General features: G+C 43.4%; 2 protein-coding genes across 2 annotated transcripts in view; one reads left to right on the top strand and one right to left on the bottom strand.

Annotated features, from left to right (window-relative positions):
• The window catches only part of LARS1 (leucyl-tRNA synthetase 1), a 48,450-nt gene extending 36,022 nt beyond the window's left edge, over positions 1 to 12,428 (bottom strand). Inside the window, exons 1-3 of the mRNA XM_039485835.1 lie at positions 12,272 to 12,428; positions 7,356 to 7,474; positions 1,480 to 1,567 (exon numbers count right to left, since the gene is read on the bottom strand). Of these exons, the coding sequence (XP_039341769.1) occupies positions 1,480 to 1,567; positions 7,356 to 7,474; positions 12,272 to 12,277 (213 nt within the window). The 5' untranslated portion in view covers positions 12,278 to 12,428. The remainder of the gene's footprint in view (positions 1 to 1,479; positions 1,568 to 7,355; positions 7,475 to 12,271) is intronic.
• A 5,211-nt stretch (positions 12,429 to 17,639) lies between these two features.
• The window catches only part of RBM27 (RNA binding motif protein 27), a 44,198-nt gene continuing 42,151 nt past the window's right edge, over positions 17,640 to 19,686 (top strand). Inside the window, exon 1 of the mRNA XM_039484458.1 lies at positions 17,640 to 17,794. Coding sequence (XP_039340392.1) covers positions 17,736 to 17,794 — 59 coding nt within the window. The 5' untranslated portion in view covers positions 17,640 to 17,735. The remainder of the gene's footprint in view (positions 17,795 to 19,686) is intronic.

Here is a 19,686-nt window from a genome sequence, read left to right on the forward strand (position 1 = left end):
GTTTACAAAAAAGCATCCATCAGAAATATGAAGCAATAACTGCAAAAAGCAGGTGAGTTGACACACTAAGTCCTTAACCTCTGACTCATTCATTTTGCAGTCAAAATTACTAAAAATACAGAAAGCGGTGAATACTGTCTAATGATCTGAGTGAAGGAATGGAAATCAGGACTATATTCCCAGTTCTGCCATTGACTTGCTGTGAAACCTTGAGCAATTCATTCAGTCTCTATCTCAGGTTACCCACCTGAAAAGCAAAATCAATATTTATCTATATAACAGATCCCACAAGACTTGACTGACTAATGTTTGTAAAGCACTGAGTTTCCATGGATTAAAAGAGTGCACAGCAGTATCATCATAATTTTATATAAACTGTTGACTCCAAGACACGGTACATTAGGAAGGTGAGCATGAATTTAAGTATAGCACACATTGTACTTTCACTAGATAAGCAGTGAAATTCTATACAATTATTCTAATGATCTAGACATACTCTTCTTCACAAATATTTATATTAAGAAAGGAAAGGGAATAGTAGTTCATCTTATAATGTTCCTGTTCAATTGGCACAGGTCAACAAAGAGGAAAAAACTGTGTCAAGTAGATAACAATGAATAATACATTAATGAATGACATGGTCTGTTCAGCCTGTATGAGTGCCAAAAAGACACTGCTCAACTGAAGGATCAAATGGTAGTTAAGATGGGATATCTCTGAACTTCAGGGATAGAATTCATGTTGTGTACCATTAGAAAAGTTGGAATTCTCATCTTTCCCATATTATGTATCATTCTTCTCTAGCGCAGCAAGTCACAAACATTGCACCTTGAAAAAATATTTCAGTTGTGATTATGGCGACTCTCTTATGCCATCCACGCTTCAAATCCAGTATGATTTAAGCAGACAATACTATGAAAACCAGTATAACTAGAAATCATTGCTTTATACCGTCTCTCTAGTGGTAGAATTTTAGAAAATAGCCTACTTTTGGATACAAACAAGTGTGTGCACAAACACATATGCACACAGATGGTGGATTTTGTGCATGCACAGCTGTTAGGATTTAAAAACACTTGGATGTGGGTGTTAGAGCTTGCACAAAAGAAAGATGTGTTGAGGTTTCTTTGGAAATCTCAGACCTTAATCTTCTAACTCGTGTGAGAAAGCAGCTGTTAAAATCATGACGAATTTGAAATGGGAGTACAAAGAATACAAGACGGGATAATCAGAATGACCTGGCTTTAAGGTCCAACATCTCACAATCTGCTGGGATTAGAAACATTTTACATTTTACTTACTGGATTACTTATGTAAGGACAGAGACATTAAAATGTAGAGAAAACAGAAAACTTGGCATCTTAAGTCTTTGTTATTACTAAGACAAGAGAATAATAAGTGAGGCACTCTGGCAGCTCAACAACATTTGCTCTGAGGAGGCATTAAAATAAAAAGCTATTAGCAAAGAGAAATTCTTACCTCACATTTAGATAAAGAAAACGTGTGTCCCAGGTGAAGGCGACCATTCATATATGGGTATGGAAAGGTGACGAAGTACTTCCCTTTACTGAGGAAGGATTAAAAAGATGTTTAAAAAGGCCACCATAACTAGCTTTTAAAGTGAATTTCAGAATAAGAGACTGGCACCGCCTATTATTCTAAATGAATGAATCTATTAAACAAACAGGCTTAAATAAAGGGTTTAGCTACTGTAGATCCACAACTATGATAACATAAGTGTCCCCAGTAACAACATCTATTTGGTTATAAGCAAAATGTCTTCATAAACAAACTGAATACTGTTCTAACAAGATAGGTGGTAACTAGATGCAACATTTTCCAGTGGACTAAGAACCAAGAAACACTTGAGTTCTAATCCTGGTTCTGCCAGTGACTTGATGTGTAGCCTTGGATATGTCATTTACTTAACCTATCTATGCCTCAGATTCCCCACCTGCAACAATGGCAGTAATGTTCTTTACAGAGCATGGTGTATAAGCCGATGAGTTCTTTGATGGCTGCTGAGTCCAACGCGCAAGTGACAGTCCTGTCACACCCACACACTAGCAATGCTCTGAATCAGAGCAGCAGATCCTTTCCTCCTCGGATGCCGGTCATCACAAAGCTTGATCCAGTCCATCTCGCAATGCCCCGCTCCATCTACAAACTGACTCCACCAAAGAGTGGCATTCTGCACTCCTTTCCTAATCATTCACAGAGATTCCAAAGGAATTCCAAAGCATTCCAAAATCTGTGCAGCACTCTGCCTCGCTTTCCAGACCCTTTGCGAGCTTCAGAGTACAGCATGCTCTTCAGGTTCATGTAATCCAGCATTTGCTTGACATGTCCAAGCCACCTGAGTCTTTTCTTACTAATCAACATTCCAGGGAATGACATATCAGCACAATTTAACACTTCCACATTTGTCACCCTGTCTTGCCATCTTATTTGAAAAATTTTATGCAAGCACCGGACACGAAAACTGTTTAGTCTTTTGGTGTGTGTGGCGTAAGTCGTCCGTGTTTCTGAGCCATATAGAAGAGTGGATAAAACATATGTCTCATAAATACGGATTTTCACTTTAGTTGACAATTTATTTTTGTTCCAGGCTCTGTCTTGCAAAAGACCAAAGTTCCTGGCTGCTTTGCTGATTCTACTAGTGAGCTCAGCATCAAGATCTACATTGCTGATAACAGTAGAGCCAAGGTAGCAAAATTGGTTAACATCATCAAGACAAATACCATCTAAGGTGATATCTGGAACTGGTGCATGGTAACTGTCTTCTTCAAGCTTATGCTAGCCCAAAGATTTTGTATGAATCAGAGAACTTGGTCATAAGACATTGTAGGGCAGTTTCCCCATCTGCATAATGAAGATAATACTGACCTACTTCACAGGAGCATTGGGTTGTTTGTATATTCAAAATGCTGTGCAAACATTAAAGTGCTATGTACTGCTACAATTATAGATTGGAATGTCAAAGCTACCAGGATAATGTCTAAGCCCTGAGAACATTAGAAAGTTCTAAGCTCACCTCCCGACATCCTCTCTCTGCCTTGCTTTCAATCCTCTTCCACCTATCATTCCACTCTCCCAGCGTATGAATATATATTATTATAAATATGTAATGATTACAATGCTATTTAGATTCTTACCCTCAACTTCATTAGCTATGGATTTCTGTTCTCAGATTGTCCAGTGTAGTTATTCTTACATTGATGGCTGTATGCATTAAATGAGTAAATACACAAAGCATCATTAAGGCAGTTTTCTGAAGGTTGGACAGTCTAAAAGCCCTGGAAGAGCAGCTATTTCCTATCATACATCTAGAACAAGCTACTACCACAACTGTCATTGCTTAGGGCTAATCTTGAAGATCACTCAGAAGCACGGGGGCTGGAACCATTTTTAATAGTGGGGATATTGAGAGCCAGTGAACCAAACTGTAAACCCTGTATATAATGGAAACCACTTCAACCCAGCGAGCGCGGCAGCACCCCCAGCACCAGAAGCTTCAGCTCATGCAGAATGCAGCCACCGACATTGTGAGTCATATTATCAGTTTTTAAAAGTGTATTTATTTGTACCCTTCTCATTGTCTGGGCACGTGTATGATAACTTGAAAACATTTAAACAAGTAACAGGAAGACAACAAAACTGACTCCCTCCTCAGAACCACAAGAAAACAACCTACTCAGGCTGCCTTATTCAAGCAAAAGTAAGGATGTTAATCCAATCACAATATTCTCTATAATTCAGATAGGAGCCATCGTGATTATCACAGTAAATTTAAAGAACTAGGAGAGGTAAAAGTAGCAGTGCCTATTATAAACTGATAAGGTATGTTTCAGTCTAACAGGCTTTTTTGCACCAATGGACAGGGAAGCAGATTCTAGACCTGAGGGACGCACCCCATATCTCCCCCAAAAACACATTCTGCTTTCATCCCACCCAGCTTCAAAACTGGTGACTCTTAGTAAGAGAGTCCTAGCTGAAATCAGCTATCAAATTGTATAAAACACCTTACATGTTTATGGTGCTTTTCATCTGAGGATCTTAAAACACCTCAGACACTGAAGCCTCAGCAGCCCTGTGATGTGGGTATTTATCTCCATTTTTAAAGATGGTGACACAGACACAGAGAGATTAAAGTAAGGATTTCACTCAACTGCCTAAGTAATTTAGGAGCATAAGTCCCACTGCTTTTCAGTGGAATTGTGCTCCTAAGTCACTTAAGCACTTTTGAAAATCCTACCCTGAGTCAGAAGCAGAGCTGGAAATACAACTCAATGTCTCCGGACCACCCTGTTTTCGCCAACAGAATGGTGTTCCTCCCAGAAGCACAAACATGTTCTGCTGATATGCATCCAGTGCTTATAGGGACAATTCAAATTGTTGGTTATAGTTAGAGCCCTACCAAATTCACAGTCATGAAAAAGGCGTCTCCCCCCTGTAAAATCTGGTCTTTTGTGTGCTTCTACCTATACTAAACAGATTTCATGGGGGAGACCAATGTTTCTCAAATTGGGGGTCCTGACCCAAAAGTTGTGTGGGGGTCACAAGGTTATTTTAAGGGGTCACAGTATTGCCACCCTTATTTCTGCACTGCCTTTAGAGACCGGTGGCCAGAGAGCGGCAGCTGTTAGCCAGGCACCCAGCTCTGAAGGCAGCATCCCCCCAGAAGCAGCACAGAAGTAAGGGTGGCAATACCATACCATGCCACCCTTACTTCTGCAATGCTGCCTTCAGAGATGGGCAGCCAGAGAGTGGCAGCTGCTGACTGAGGGCCCAGCTCTGCAGGCAGCAGCTCACAAGGGTGCCAATACCATACTATGCCATCTTTACTTCTACAGTGCTGCTGTCGGTGGCTTCTGCCTTCAGAGTTGAGCTCCCAGCCAGCAGTCGCCGCTCTCCAGCTGCCCAGCTCTGAAGGCAGCGCCACCACCAGCAGCAGTGCAGAAGTAAGGGTAGCAGTACCCCAACCCGTCCCCCCACAATAAACTTGTGACACACACACACCCCCACACACAAAACTCCTTTTTGGTTCAGGACCCCCTACATTTACAACACCATGAAATTTCAGATTTAAATAGCTGAAATCATGAAATTTACAATTTTTAAAATCCTATGACCATGAAATTGACCAAAATGGACCATGAATTTGGTAGGATCCTAGTTACAGTCTTTAGAGTTCTGAATATTCTGGGACTAAGGTAACATGGAGGTGGTCTCTCACCTAACTCAAAAAGTATTGCATTCAGCAAGGGAATTCTATAATTAGACTTCATCTTGGCAGATAAAGAGGAATTGATTACAGAACTAAAAATTAGTGGTTGCGTAGGTACAAGCAATCAAGACTTGATTTTTTCTGTGTAAACAGAATAAAAGGCAAAACTAGTATTTTATACACTGGGTTTCACAAAGCTGAAAACAATTATGAGCCAAATTGGCTGTGGGAAAGAATTTAAACACAATATATAAATGATAATTGGGAGCTGTTTAAGAAATTTTAATGAATGTCCATGAAGCCAGTGTCAAGAAATAAGGCTACCCTGGTTAAAAAAACAACCTGGCTTAGAGGGGAAATGAAAACAACTATAAAAAAAATAAAAATACAACATATAACAAAAGGAAGAAATGGAGCACTGATAACAACTAAGATAGATTAGAAATTAGGCATCGTATAAATTTAATAAGGGAGCCAGAAGGGCACAATGAAAAATGTATGGTCAGCAGAATTAAGGACAATAAGGAGTTTTTCTAATTATATTAAGAACAATGGTATTGGTCTATTTCCATATGGAAATGACAGAATTGTCAACAATAAAGAAGAAAAAGCAGAAGTATTCAATAAATATTTCTGTTCTGTATTTGGAAAAAAGCCTGATGATGTAGCCATATCACTTTCCATTTCAACAATAACTCAGGAGCATGTTAAACAGCAGCTGTTAAAGTTAGAGATTTTTAAATCACCATGTGTGGATAACTTGCATTCGAGTTTTAAGAGGGCTGGCTGATGGGCTCTCTAGACTGTTAATGTTTATTTTCAATCATTTTCAAATCAAGACTTGAATTTTTTAAACAGGAATTAATTCAGGGAAGTCCTATGGCCTGTGTTATGCAGCAATTCAGACTGTATGATCACAATGGTCCATTCTGGCCTTACAATCTATTAATGTGAATCTATGAAACCTTATATCTCATTGTAGCGTTTAAGACTGATAGGGATGTTCCTGCTGTCAGTTTCTAGGACCGAATCCAGGAATGGCAGCAGAGCTCTCAGCAGGAGGCCCTCACTTTCATAACTTGCTCCCCCTGCTGATCTAGAAGAGCTCAGGCTCAGTACAGTGTAAGACATACCCTATTTGGTGACTTGGTTGACTCCTAATTAGACTATTCAAGGGCAAGCTGTTTGCAGAGGGCTTCCCAGCTGCACCAATGACATGGAAACTCTCTGTTTTGTGGTAGTTCTAGCTAGTTTCACCTATTTTAACTTTTACAAATAGTGCCAAGAGTTTAAAGCCATAGGACCTTAAACCCCAAAATAAATAGAACTGCATGCTAACCAGAAGTATAAACAGCTTAATTTAGCAAAGCCGCTTTCATTCCATTTACGAATAGAATGATTGTATGTTACCATAGTGCCCCGTGGAATTCCAGATCAAAGGATTTATTACTGTAAAATTGTCTATGGAGTGCTGATCTGTAGCTTTCCTTTGCAGTCTGAAACTTTAAAACATTAATAGTTCTGGATTTAAATCCATGACCTTTTGGGAGGATAACATCATGAATATTAAAGATAGGGGATTGCAGCTGCCCCATATAAAAGCTGTCCCATGTATCCTCCTGAAATCTGAACAAGGAAAATAACCACATGTGGTTTGCTGCACTAGTTCTCTTAGCATTCAGAGACTGTTTGCCCCTTTCGGGTCACCAATTATCTGATTCAGGGAGCAGTTTTGCAGGAACTGCAGACCGCCCCATATTGAAATATTAAGACCAACAAATCTTTACCAGGACCACAAAGTATGGGAAATCATCTGGTCACAGAGGGGATCTCAGAAACACCCTCACTCACTGATGTCAGCAGCACCTGCTGCTACAAAGGAAACGGAAGAAATCTCTTTCAGCTCATTGGTATTTTAGCCAACATACATGTGTCACTGCTTTACAAACTGTCAGCAACGGGGATTCCCACATAATGTAGAAACAGAAAAATATTTCAGATTATGTAAAAACAGAATGGTTGGAAAATGGAGGGGGGAAAGTTTTCGACCGAAAAAAATTTCCATCAAAGATATTCCAACCAACTCTATTTAGGTTCGAAGCTTTCCCTCCCCACACAAAGAGGTTACCTTGTCCGGCTCCCAATATCAGATGCGTTAACCTCAAACACTCGTGCATCATCCCACTTCCGCTGGATTTCTTTTTCAATTTTCTTCAGGAAGTCCACTTTTGCTGTCCCTTTCCGTTCCTATTCAACACAAGAGAAAAAAATCTAGCCAGTTGGCCAACCATTTACCATATTTCTGCACTCATCATACCACAGAATAGTTCTGCATTCATCTTGTAATTGGACATTAGAACTGCATCTCAGATTTCCAATCATCATTCTGGAGTACACAAAACTAGAGCACTCTGCCATCTATCAAAAAGTTAATATGTCTCCTATTCTCCTAAGATTTTTTTTAAAAGGTTAAAACTAGTGTCACCTGGTTAAAATTCAGTGAATATTGTAAAATGTTTAGGACTCAGATAATGTTGCATATTTACAAAGCACTATTATAAATATTAATGAATCCTCATAAACTCGCTACCTAAATGAAGTACCATTAACTTTTCTATATCTGTTTTCATGATAGCAAATAGGGATGAGCTACTTGCATTAGGTTAGAACTCCTAAATTCCGACCGCACTCCCATTTGCTCAGATAACTAAACCATGCTGCCTCCATATTAGCTCCAAGTCAGTCTTAGGAAGCCACTTGCAATTAAGCCTCCTGTCCTGGAGCCCTATTGGCTAAATGATCTGTCTGTACATCACAACTAAATTACCATGGACTTGTGCATTACAGAGTTCCCACCCCCGACATTAGGGAAAAAAACAAAGCAAACCATAAGTGGTTTGGTTCAATTTGTGCCCCCAAAGACCAAGGAGTTAGGAAGTTTAAAAATAAAAATACAGGTTGGTTTATTTTGCATAGTTTTAAAAGGATGGCAAGGCTTTCAGTACATAGCCTTTGGCAGAGAGTGTTGTTGCAGGAGTGATAAAGTACCAAGAGGCTATACTGAATGCTTTGTTATCACCAGCATGAGTTCTAAAACATGAAAGCACTGGCACAAAGGGACCATTTGGACAATAAATTGTAACAGTTAATCCAAAACCATTAACATTCTTTCGAAACTGATTGAAGTTGATCTCCACTTTATACCACAGACAGGCATTAGCCCTTGCTGTCTGATCTCACCAGCCTTGTACCACCATACTTCTAACTTAACTTTGCTTTTCAATTGAATTTAAAATATTACACCTCTACCCCGATACAACGCGGCCCGATATAACATTAATTCAGATATAACTTGGTAAAACAGCGCTCCAGGGGGACAAGGCTGCACTCTCCGGTGGATCAAAGCAAGTTCAATATAATACGGTTTCACCTATAACGCAGTAAGATTTTTTGGCTCCCGAGAACAGCGTTATATCGAGGTAGAGGTGTACTGCTCCTCACTATTGCTCTGACCTTACCTTAAGGAGTGCCAATACTTGAACACTCTGTTCCCTGCCACTATAGTGCCTGAATGAGCTTCAGGACGTTGATATTGTGATGAGTGATTGACCCACGTATGGCTGTAGCCCTAAGATTTAATCATGTGATAAGACCAAAAATCTCAAAGGAAGTAATTAATACTCTTCTTCCAAGACAGAAGCCTTGATGTAGCCATCAGTAGCATACAAAGGGCCTTGCAAATGTGCCTCAAGAAAGCCTTACAAGCACATCATGGCTGCAGCCTATGCCTGGGCAGTTACTGCGTTATCAAGTAATGATAGCGGTTAGAACAAGGAATGACAAGTCATGCCTCTCTATTCCAATTTCTCTCACTAACTCACTGTGTAATGCTGGACAAATCTCTAGACTTAACTGTGCTTCAATTTTACCCATACAAGAAATGGAAATAATACTTCCTACAAGTGCAAGAGAGCAGAATCTGCTTGCATTATTGCATATGAAGTATAAGATCTTTGTCTAAAAGGTTTTAATAAACTAAGTTGCATTAGTTTATAAGCAACGAACATTGATACATTTTTAAAATGTATTCATATACATATACTTCCCCACAAAACACAACTACTGGAACCATCAAGACCTACGCAACCTTAAGAAACCACATGATGCTATTCCTTCTCTCTATTCTGTATACTCATTGTTTGTTACTAGCACTCATTGTGTATTGTCCAACATTATGACTATTTAAGTCAGACTACTAACATGCATAAAGTTTAATGTATATAGAGAGAGACAAGATGGGTGAGGTAACATCTTTTATTAGCTCAACTTTTGTTAGTGAGAGAGACAAGCTTTCAAGCTACACAGAGCTCTTCCTCAGGTCTGAGAAAGGTACTCAGAGTGTCACAGTTAAATACAAGGTTGAACAGATAGTTTAGCATAAGTAGTTAGCACATATCCTAAGGGACCATTCAAGGGGAACAGCTGAAGTAAAATTCCACCCACCGAGAGGTGGAGGCGGCCCAGAGGCAGACCCCCTATTATAAGGGTGCTTCAAGTGTCTTCTGACATTGGACTTTCAGCCCATCAAGTGCTTGCGGTCCCACACAGGAATAGACCAAATGGCGAACAATCTCTATGGTCGACTAGCAAAGCATTGAAGAAGAAGATTCAAGGGGAACTGGTTTCAGGACAGGGACTTGATGGTAAGCAATTTGTGGTTGGGATTGTGTCTACATTTACTTGTCTGTAAATTACCCAATACACTTGTGAGCACAGATTTAAATAAAGCAGTGGGCCCCAAACTTTTCAGGGTCATGCCCCCTCTTACCCTTGTCAGTGTCGTTCCCCCCCACCACCAAGGAGCTCAGCCGTGGCTTCCAGGAGGGAGGGAGGGAAATGCAGACAGGGGTAAGGGGGCTGCAGCTGGGGGCAGGTCTGGGGCCAGGGCCTGAACCGTGGCCAAGGGCCAAAGCTGGGGGGCGGGGCCACAGCCAGGTGCTGAGGCTGGGGCAGGGCCAGGCGCGGGCCTGAGAGCCGGGGCCACAGCTGAGGCTGGAGCAGAGCGGGAGTGGAACAGGGCTGGATAGCACTCCCTCCCTGCGCCCTCATGGGGACTGACCCATCCCCCACCTCGCCCCAGAACATTCCTCTGCACCTCCCCAGTGGGGGCACCCCACAGTTTGGGGACCTCTGAAATAAAAGGGTGCCATTGAAAGGCACGGAATGACTATAAACCATACAAAAGGCATTACATAACCTGATTAAATGTTTCAAATCTACCCCATCTACTGACATCTTCTTGTTCTCCTATGCTCGATACAGAATTATCCCTATATTTGAGATTAAAATGGATACTCATCATCTCTTAACAATATTTTTTCCACTGTCTATGCAATGGACAGTGATATTCCAAACATCTTATTAGTGTATGGACCTTACGCCAGTGGTTCTTAACCAAAGGTCCGGGGCCATGAGCTGGTTTCAGGGGGTCCACCAAGCAGGGCCACTCACTGGGGCCCAGGGCAGAAAGCTGAAGCCCCACCACATGGGGCTGAAGCCCAGGGCCCTGATCCCCGCCTTCCGGGTGAAGCCGAAGCCCGAGCAATGTAGCTTCGCGGGGGCCCCATGGGATGGGGCCCCAGGCAATCTGCCCTGGTTGCTACCCCCTTATGCCAGCGTTGGCTTTTATACACAGAAAACCAGTTATTGTGGCACACGTGGGCCATGGAGTTTTTACAGCATGTTAGGGGAGGCCTCAGAAACAAAAAGGCTGAGAACACCTGCCTTACACAATGAGAATAGATGAACCAAGTTCTTATTTTTAAATTTTGTTATAAACATTTTTATAGTTGCCAAAATTTAAGTTTAAGTAATCTTGCCTATTCTTTCAAGGGAAAGTGCCAATTTTCACTGGAGGTGTCCTGCATTTTACAAGACACTGACTATAGTACTATACCAATCCTAGATACCTTTTGTACTGTTTCAACACCATGGCATAATTGTCACTATTATGTATTTGTATTATGAATTTGTAAAACAAAAATCCTCTGGCAGGACAGCCTAAAAAGGAAGAACTCCTTAAGTACACATGCCATATTGACAGGCCAAAGTCAAGCAACAGCATACATGCCATTTGCCATTTGCTAGTTAAAGCACAGCACTGGGCGTCAACATAGGTTCTTTCCCAAGCTCTGCTACTATCCCACTCTGTAACCTTGGGCTAGTCACTTTACCTGTCAGTGCCTCATCTTCCCCTTTTCTAAAAGAGAGAGAACAGCAGCTTCACAAGGCATTGTGAAGTTCAGTGAATTCATGGTAGAAAATTGTTTTGAGATCCTTTGACGGAAGGCATGACAGGAAATGGAGCATGCCCCTGATAAATACAGAGACTGTATGGACCCCATGTAGAGTGCAGTCTGCTGTCATAGTTACCCGCTATGGCAGGGGTTCTCAAACTGGGGGTCACAAGGTTATTACATGGGAGGTCACGAGCTGTCAGCCTGTATCCCACACCCCACTTTGCCTCCAGCATTTATAATGGTGTTAAATATGTAAAGAAGTGTTTTTAATTTAAAAGGGGGGGGTCGCACACAGAGGCTTGCTATGTGAAAGGGGTCACCAGTACAAACGTTTGAGAACCACTACGCTATAGGGAGTTCACAGCCCCAACCCTTCTCCCTGTGGGACAATGCACACACACACACCCCCACCACCACACACACCTCTTGCCCTGTGGCACACAACACACCGGCCACAGTCTCTCACCCTGTGGGACAATTCACAGCCCCCAGTCCCCATAACCCCAGGCCCTCACCCTACGGGACAATGCACAGCGCCCACCACCACAGCCCCAGCCTCTCGCCCTATGGGACAATGCACAGCCCCCCAGTCCCCGTAACCCCAGCCCCTCACCCTATGGGACAATGCACAGCCCCCACCACCACAGCCCCAGCCTCTCTCCCCGTGGGACAATGCACACACCCCCAACCTCTCGCCCTCTTACCAGTTGCCCGTGGTGCCCCCGGGACACAGCCCCATACTCACCATCATCCTATTCTTTGCGACCGGGGTCCCGACTCCCCAGCTGGCCTCCGCAGCCTTCTCCACGCTGTACCGGCTGCCAGCCACACTCCGGCAAGCGCAAGGCCAGAACGCTACCGCAAGGCCTCGCGGGAAATGTAGTTTTCCACGCTGCCAGTCTAATGCTGAAGGAGGGGCTGAAACACTACAGGTCCCAGAAATCTCCGCGCCGCCGGGCGCATGGCTGGACGACGTGTAGCTCCCAGAGGCCTCGCAGCGGTACTACAAGTCCCATCATGCTCATCATTGGGCTATACCAACCCTCAAATATAGGGGAGTATCAAGTTTCCCCTCCTTAGTGGTTGGGGCTGGGAGAAGGGGTAGGATTGGGGTTACTGTTGCCCCTTGCCTTTTATTTTGGCCATTTTGAGTGATTGCCTGAGCCTGGAGTCTTGCTTAGTGGATTTAGTGTCCAGCCCAGCAGAGGGGTCAGTGTCTGCACCAAGGGTCTCTTGCTCTTGGGGCAGGTGACAGCACATGTCGACAAATTGGAGACAGTCCAGAGGAGAAGGAGAGCAACAAAAACGATAAAAAGGTTTAGCAAACCTGACCTATGAGGAAAGGTTAAAGAAACTGGACCTGTTTAGTCTTGAGAAAAGAACATTATTTGTTGGGGAAGAGTCAACATGGTTTTTGTAAAGGGAAATTACGCCTCACCAACCTACTAGAATTCTTTGAGGGGGGTCAACAAGCATGTGGACAAGGGGGATCCCATGGATATAGTGTACTTAGATTTTCAGAAAACGTTTGACAAGGTCCCTCACCAAAGGCTCTTAAGCAAAGTGAGCTGTCATGGGATAAGAGGGAAGGTCCCCTCATTGATTGTTAACTGGTTAAAAGATAGGAAACAAAGGGTTGGTATTGTTATTAATTGTTATTACTTGTATCCATTAACGAGAGTTGGGGTCTGATTCTCCACTGTCTGGTACGGTGTCAACATTTTAATCTGTGCAAAAATGATATTTTGATTTAGTAACAGTTTACCTCCCATTTACATAGGTGTAACGGGATACACAAGGTGCAAGGCAGAGGAGACTCTGGACTTTGCTGTTTTTAAAGCTATAGTGCCAGTAGCTTTAGTATATTAGCTTTACAATTTTCAATTCTTCTAACTGCTATTCTTATTTTAAAAGTGATCTCAAAAGGACTTTAAAACAACTGCACTTGTTCTTTTTATGTTTCTTTATGATGTATAAAGGCCTAAACTCTTTCATTTTTCCTGCTGGTATTTTTTTAATCTTAGAAATATCAGGAATATAACATCTAATCTTCCCTGGTTTCGTTGGAGGACTAGTAGGAGGTATAAGGCGTGTACACTGAAACCTCCTCATGTCTTACTTGATGGTATGAGGGTGTTGCAGCTCTAACAAATGTTTCTTTTATTCAAACTGTTAAATAGTCACTGAAGTTGAAAAAGTGTTTTGTCCGACTAATTCCTTGCCTAACTCCTCAACTTTTTCTTGTTTAGTGCTAGTGAAATCATCATTTTACCAGGTGTCCAGTCATCACAGAGTCTTCCAGACTAAAGAGGATCTGAATCTCTAATGTAAAAGAACAATCAGACCTTCTTTATTAATCATAAGTGAGGGGAGCACAGACCCAATATTTTCTTCCTCTAAATGTCATTTTATAGGGTTTAAGTACTCAAGACAAATAGAACATGGGATGACATTAAGAATTGATAATTTGATAAACTGAAATGCATCACATCCTGGATATATGTCTCCAACAGCTTAGTTGCATCTTAAAATGTTTTAATACCTTTTAAAACATAGTTTTGAAGCTGCATCAAACAACTGACATTTTAGTCTCTCCTGCACCAAACAGAGAGAGAATTTTAAATCTTCCCTGACATTAGATTGTTCATTTTAAAAGGTACATTTATAGAAAAATATGGCAAGAGCCGCTCTATATTCACTTATCTACTGTTTCAAGAGTATACACTGAAAACCTGGTAGAGCTTAGCTGAGACATTTGAAGAATATTTCTATCTTGCTGAGCATGAATACTCAGTGAAAACAAGCCTAATGATCTTTTTGACACAGATGCAACATGCATATTCATATCCGCTGAGGGCAGCCCAGAGCCCTTTGATTCCCTGCCGCGGCTGAAATTTAAAGGGCTCTGGGCTCCCCGCGGCTGCGGCCAACCCAGAGCCCTCTGACTCCCGGCCGTGGCTGGGATTTAAAGGGCTCTGGGCTCCCCGCCTCTGTGGGCAACCCAGAGCCCTTTGATTGCCTGCCGTTGCTGCGGGCAGTGCAGAGCCCTTTGATTCCCCGCTGTGGCTGGGATTTAAAGGGCTCTGGGCTCCGGCCACGGTTGGAATTTAAAGGGCTCTGGGCTCCCCGCGGCTGCGGGCAACCCAGAGCCCTTTGATTGCCCGCCGGTGCTGCGGGCAGCGCAGAGCCCTTTGATTCCCTGCCACGGCTGGCATTCAAAGGGCTCTGGGCTGCCCGCAGAGCGCTGTGTGGGGGGGATTCAGAATCCCCCCACAGGCCGCACAGCGGGCCGTATGTTGTGCAGGCCTGCTGTAAACTAATGAAAATGATGGAAGATGTAACTATTCCATTGCCACCCTGGATTTCACAGTCACCATTTGTATTGCAGACTTCATAGCTGTCAGCCAGGATTAAAACTCAGGACCTTTCTTCCTACAATCAAGGTCATTACCACTAAAGTAACTATTTCTATTGCTGTTTGTTCCAGGACTTCACTGAGTGATGTTCAAATGCCTATTTGGTACCATTGGTTGTGCTCTAACCCGTTTGCGCATTGGCCTGCTAAACCCAAGGTTGTGAGTTCAATCCTTGAGGAGGCCACTTAGGGATCTGGGGCAAAAATTGGTCCTGCTAGTGAAGGCAGGGGGCTGGACTCGATGACCTTTCAAGGTCTCTTCCAGTTCTAGGAGACTGGTATATCTCCAATTATTACCTTATTACCTAAGGTGATCATCACCTGCTCCAACATTTCATCTAATCAATCAAAAGGGTAGGATGAAGCTGCTCATGGAGTTTTGTGGCCAGCAGATAAGAAACTATCCCATCCTGAAATATGTTAGTGTGACATTAGACCTAAACCTCATGTATCAACAGCCCTGAAAAATATACATGGCAAAATAAAGATGTGGCTAAATCTCATCCAGAAACTGGCAGGAATCACCTGGAGAGCTAATGTGAAAACTGTGGACCTTTTGATACACCCTTGTCTACTCTACCACATAATACTGTTCACCCATCTGGACGGGTGAACAGTCCCAAACATCACTTTTCAATTCTCAACTTAACACTATCATGCAGATCATTACGGGACCATTAAAATCAATTCCAAAATTGTGACTTCCTGTACAGGTGCAAATCTATCCACCTTAAGTTCTTCACAAAATGAGAATCCTATGGGAGTTCCACTGTATTCGAGGGAACAAATATCTTCCAATACATGAAGACCTAAATAATAAACAGATTATGGATTTAAATCCAAGTCAAAGACTCAGGATTCTCCCCCAAAGATCAATGGCAAACAATGTGGAAGGATACAAATGTCCCAAAGAAACATCTAATCGAGGATCAACCAAAGAACTCAGTAGCTTTTCACTCCCATAAAAAATATGGTCTACTCTGAACCACATCTGCAAATCACATGGCAGTTTCACCTACCTCCACCGTAATCGGTGACTGAGACACAATAGTACACAATTCAGATTACAACACCCCTCATCAATCAATATCCCAAAGAGTCATAGCCCAGTAATATTTTTTCCGTCCACACCACATCACCTGAAGCAATCAACTGGATCGCCAGTCTAGACTTAGATATCTAATACTGCTGAAAGAAGATCAGCACTAGAGCTGCAAGAAAATCTGCAGTATATGTATTTTATTATGGTTTGTAATCCTCTTTTGGGATACCCACTACAGGGCAATATAATCACAAATATTTGAGGAGGTCTGTATGTATTCACACTTGTAAGACTCTCAGGAAGGTGGATTACCTACGCCAACAGAAGAACCCCTCCTGTCAGCATAGGCAGTGTCTACACCAAAGCAATACAGCAGCACAACTATGCCGTTGTAGCATTTTGAGTGTGGACAATCCCTTATTTACACTAAAACCCCCAATGCCATTCTGGCAGTGGAAGGGGGCTTTAAAGTGAAACAGCTCCCTGATAATACTGCCTGTGAAGAGGTCCTTCCTGGTCAGTGGACAGCTGGAGTAAAGGCTCTAAACTGGTGTTGATCCAAGCACTGGTGAAGGGGGATGTCAGAAGCAAGGCTGGAGCATGCTGCACGACGTATAGTCTCTTTGTAAGACAAATGTATTTATTTGGCCTATGCAATCCGGTAAGACAAATGTGACTCATAAACATCAGCCAGGTCATACAAAATCCTCTTAAATATAGCATCAGAGTATGAGTCTTTGTTTTATGCCTTAATTAATTGAAGATAACACAGTCATTCATAAAAGGATGGACTTGTGGGGATTCCTTCCAGAGAAAACAGAAGCAAGTGAAGCTGGAAGTATTTTAAACTATAAGTGGCTTTGTGACCTAGCTGCAAGTGTACCTGCTGTTTATAAGTTTAATTCCCCCCATAGGCCAATAGCTGAGGAATCAGTCCCCTGCCCCCTGCAGGTCCTACCCTGAACGCTATATGTGTGACTGGTGACAATAGCAGCCTGTTAAAAATAAAATCGTGTAAGCCATTTTGTGCAGAGGATTCACAGTAGAACAGTGTGCACAGGATTGCAGTGCAAGGGTGAAGATCATTGTAAGGTGCTCAGTCCCTAGGGGTCTGGCAGTGACGATGGGGAGCTCTCACTCCGTGGGGTGGGAAAGCTGGGAGGAATGTGGAATGCTTTTCCCATGGGGTGCTCCCCAGTGCGGGGTTGGCTGGAAGGTGGGATGCCCACCCCATAGACAAGGGGATGAGGAATAGGTAGGTTCGTCCCTCAATGGGCCGGGGTGCTCGGCTGGGAAGGGGGGGCTCGCTCTAGGAGGCAGGGCTAGGTGAGGGCACTACGGCTGTTGCTCACCCATTTGGGACGGGGGGGGTGAGTGGAAAATAGAAGTGCCTGGCCCTTTAAGAATGCCTTCTCTACCATGTTGCACCAAGAGTTCACGTGCTAGCTCGACCTAACCTGCTGCCTGCCTAGTGACCCCCGGGCCGAGCAGCTTCGCGCGGCTACGATTGGCTAGCTTCGCGCATACCCGGCCATGTGATTGGTGGCCGTGAGCGGGGTCCCGCCCCCTCTGGGAACCAGCAGGTTACGTTGTGTGCGGGTGGTTAGTTCCTGTACTAGGCCCTGGCGGGGGGGAGGGGGCTGCTGGCGAGTAACTGTCCTGGGGGAGGCGGGGTCCGAGCCGGCGCTGGGGGCCTGGGGCCATGGTGTCCGGGGTGTAGTGGAGGCGCCGGGCGGAGCCGCGGGGGGCACCATGATCATTGAGAACGTGGACGCCCTCAAGACCTGGCTGGCCAAGTTACTGGAGCCGATGTGAGTGAGGGGAGGGCGGCGGCGCGGGAGGGCGGCGGGGTGGGCGCTGGCGGGGGCACTGGGTAGGCTGGGGGAGTGTGGGGGCCGGAGGCCCCAGGGTGCGAGGGGCCTGTGTGGCGGTGGGAGGGGGGGCTGCCGTGTTGCTGGCACGGCAACAATGAGGGTTGCTGTGGGGGGCGAGGGTGTTCATGGGGGGCGGGAAACGGGGGGCGAAATGGGCTGCCCGCTGAAAACGGCTTGGCGGCCTCTCAAACTGATACTCCACCACTGCCCCCCCCCCCCCGTCGGGCTCGCAAATAATAAACTTCTGGGCTCGGCCAGCGAGTTCCCTGGCACCCCGGGCTTCTGCGAGGCAATGTCCTTGTGCCCGCTGTCCGAAAGGAGCCCTGGGCTCTGCCCCTGGTATGTGGGTGGGGGTAGGCCAAGGGGACAGAGGCGTGAATGTCCATGTACTGGGTTAGTGGCAGGGCCTAGTAGCTAACAAGTTCATGCGGCAGCTTCTGTATTGTCACACTCCTGTGCTGGCTCATCCTTTTCGGTAAGCACAGGGGGTCTCCTAGAGACTGGCCTTTTTAAATGGTCTGAGCGCAGGACTGGGATCCAGGGACCTTCTGTGTTCTAATCATAGCTCTGCTACTGATGCCTTCTCTGGCCTTGGGGAAGTTATTTAAATCTCTCTGGTCCTCTTGTAAAATGGGGATAATACTTGTCTTCCTACTTCACAGGAGTGTGAAGGATTAATTAGTTAACACTTGCCCAGGGCTTTGCAGACAGAATACGTGGCACTTGCACCATATTTTGAGGGTTTGGGAGTTTTTGGCTTCAGTGTGCATTTAATCTCCAACTGTGCAACATGAATTCAAAATTCCCCTCCCCCAATGTAAAATAGTTCATAAAATAAATCTTTAGTCACATTTGAAAAGATGGCAAAAGTTAACACTCAAAATCTACTCCTGAGGATCTGCAGGAAACTTCCCAGTCAAACTTCTGAAGGATTTTGATAATGTGCCATTTTTCTGTAATTACAAAGAAATGTTGTTCTAAAAGAGTCTCTGATGTACTGGGTAAATATTTGTAAAATATATATAAATGCACTCACTTCATAATATATTTGCCAGTAACAGGGCTTTCCTGTAATGAAAGCTGTGGGACGGGGTTGTTGGGGGGGATGGAACTATCTGAATTTTTAGTTTTTATACAGAGGAAAATAAAGGCCTATGTGAATTCACAGTTGTGGAATTTATAAGGTATTAGGAATGTACTTTTTATCACTGAATATATTCTGTGTCTCTGTTTGTCCATTTGAAAATTTGGGGAGGTCCTACGATGAGACTGGCTACAGTCTGTTAAATAGCACAGTTTTGTAAAATAATTGTCTGTGTACAGATACACTATGAAAGTTATTGCAGACTAGTTTCATTACATATTTACATGAGGAGTTGTTACAGACTTTTAATAATTACATGTGAGTTAGTAAAGAAATAAACAGTGATATTACTCTCCACTTTGCCATAATGATATTAGGGGTCTGTCCTAAACCTATAACAGCAAAGAAATAGAGACTGTCTGAAACTTTTCCCCATTTCCTATTACCAATGGATGTTTGAAAATTTAAAATATTATGTTTGTATTTACAATGTGGTTCTTTTCCTCTGAATACTTTCACTTTTCACTTGCATTCATTTTGATAAAAAAGCTTAAATTGAGAATTACAGTATTATGTCTTCATTTAAAAAAAAATAGCCTCCAGATGTTCATCTAGCACAGAGGTTGGCAACCTTTCAGAAGTGGTGTGCTGCGTTTTCATTTATTCACTCTAATTTAAGGTTTTGCATGCAAGTAATACATTTTAATATTTTAGAAGGTCTCTTTCTATAAGTCTATAATATATA

The sequence above is a fragment of the Mauremys reevesii genome, linkage group 8 (assembly GCF_016161935.1).
Source record: "Mauremys reevesii isolate NIE-2019 linkage group 8, ASM1616193v1, whole genome shotgun sequence".
Lineage (NCBI taxonomy): Eukaryota > Metazoa > Chordata > Testudines > Geoemydidae > Mauremys > Mauremys reevesii.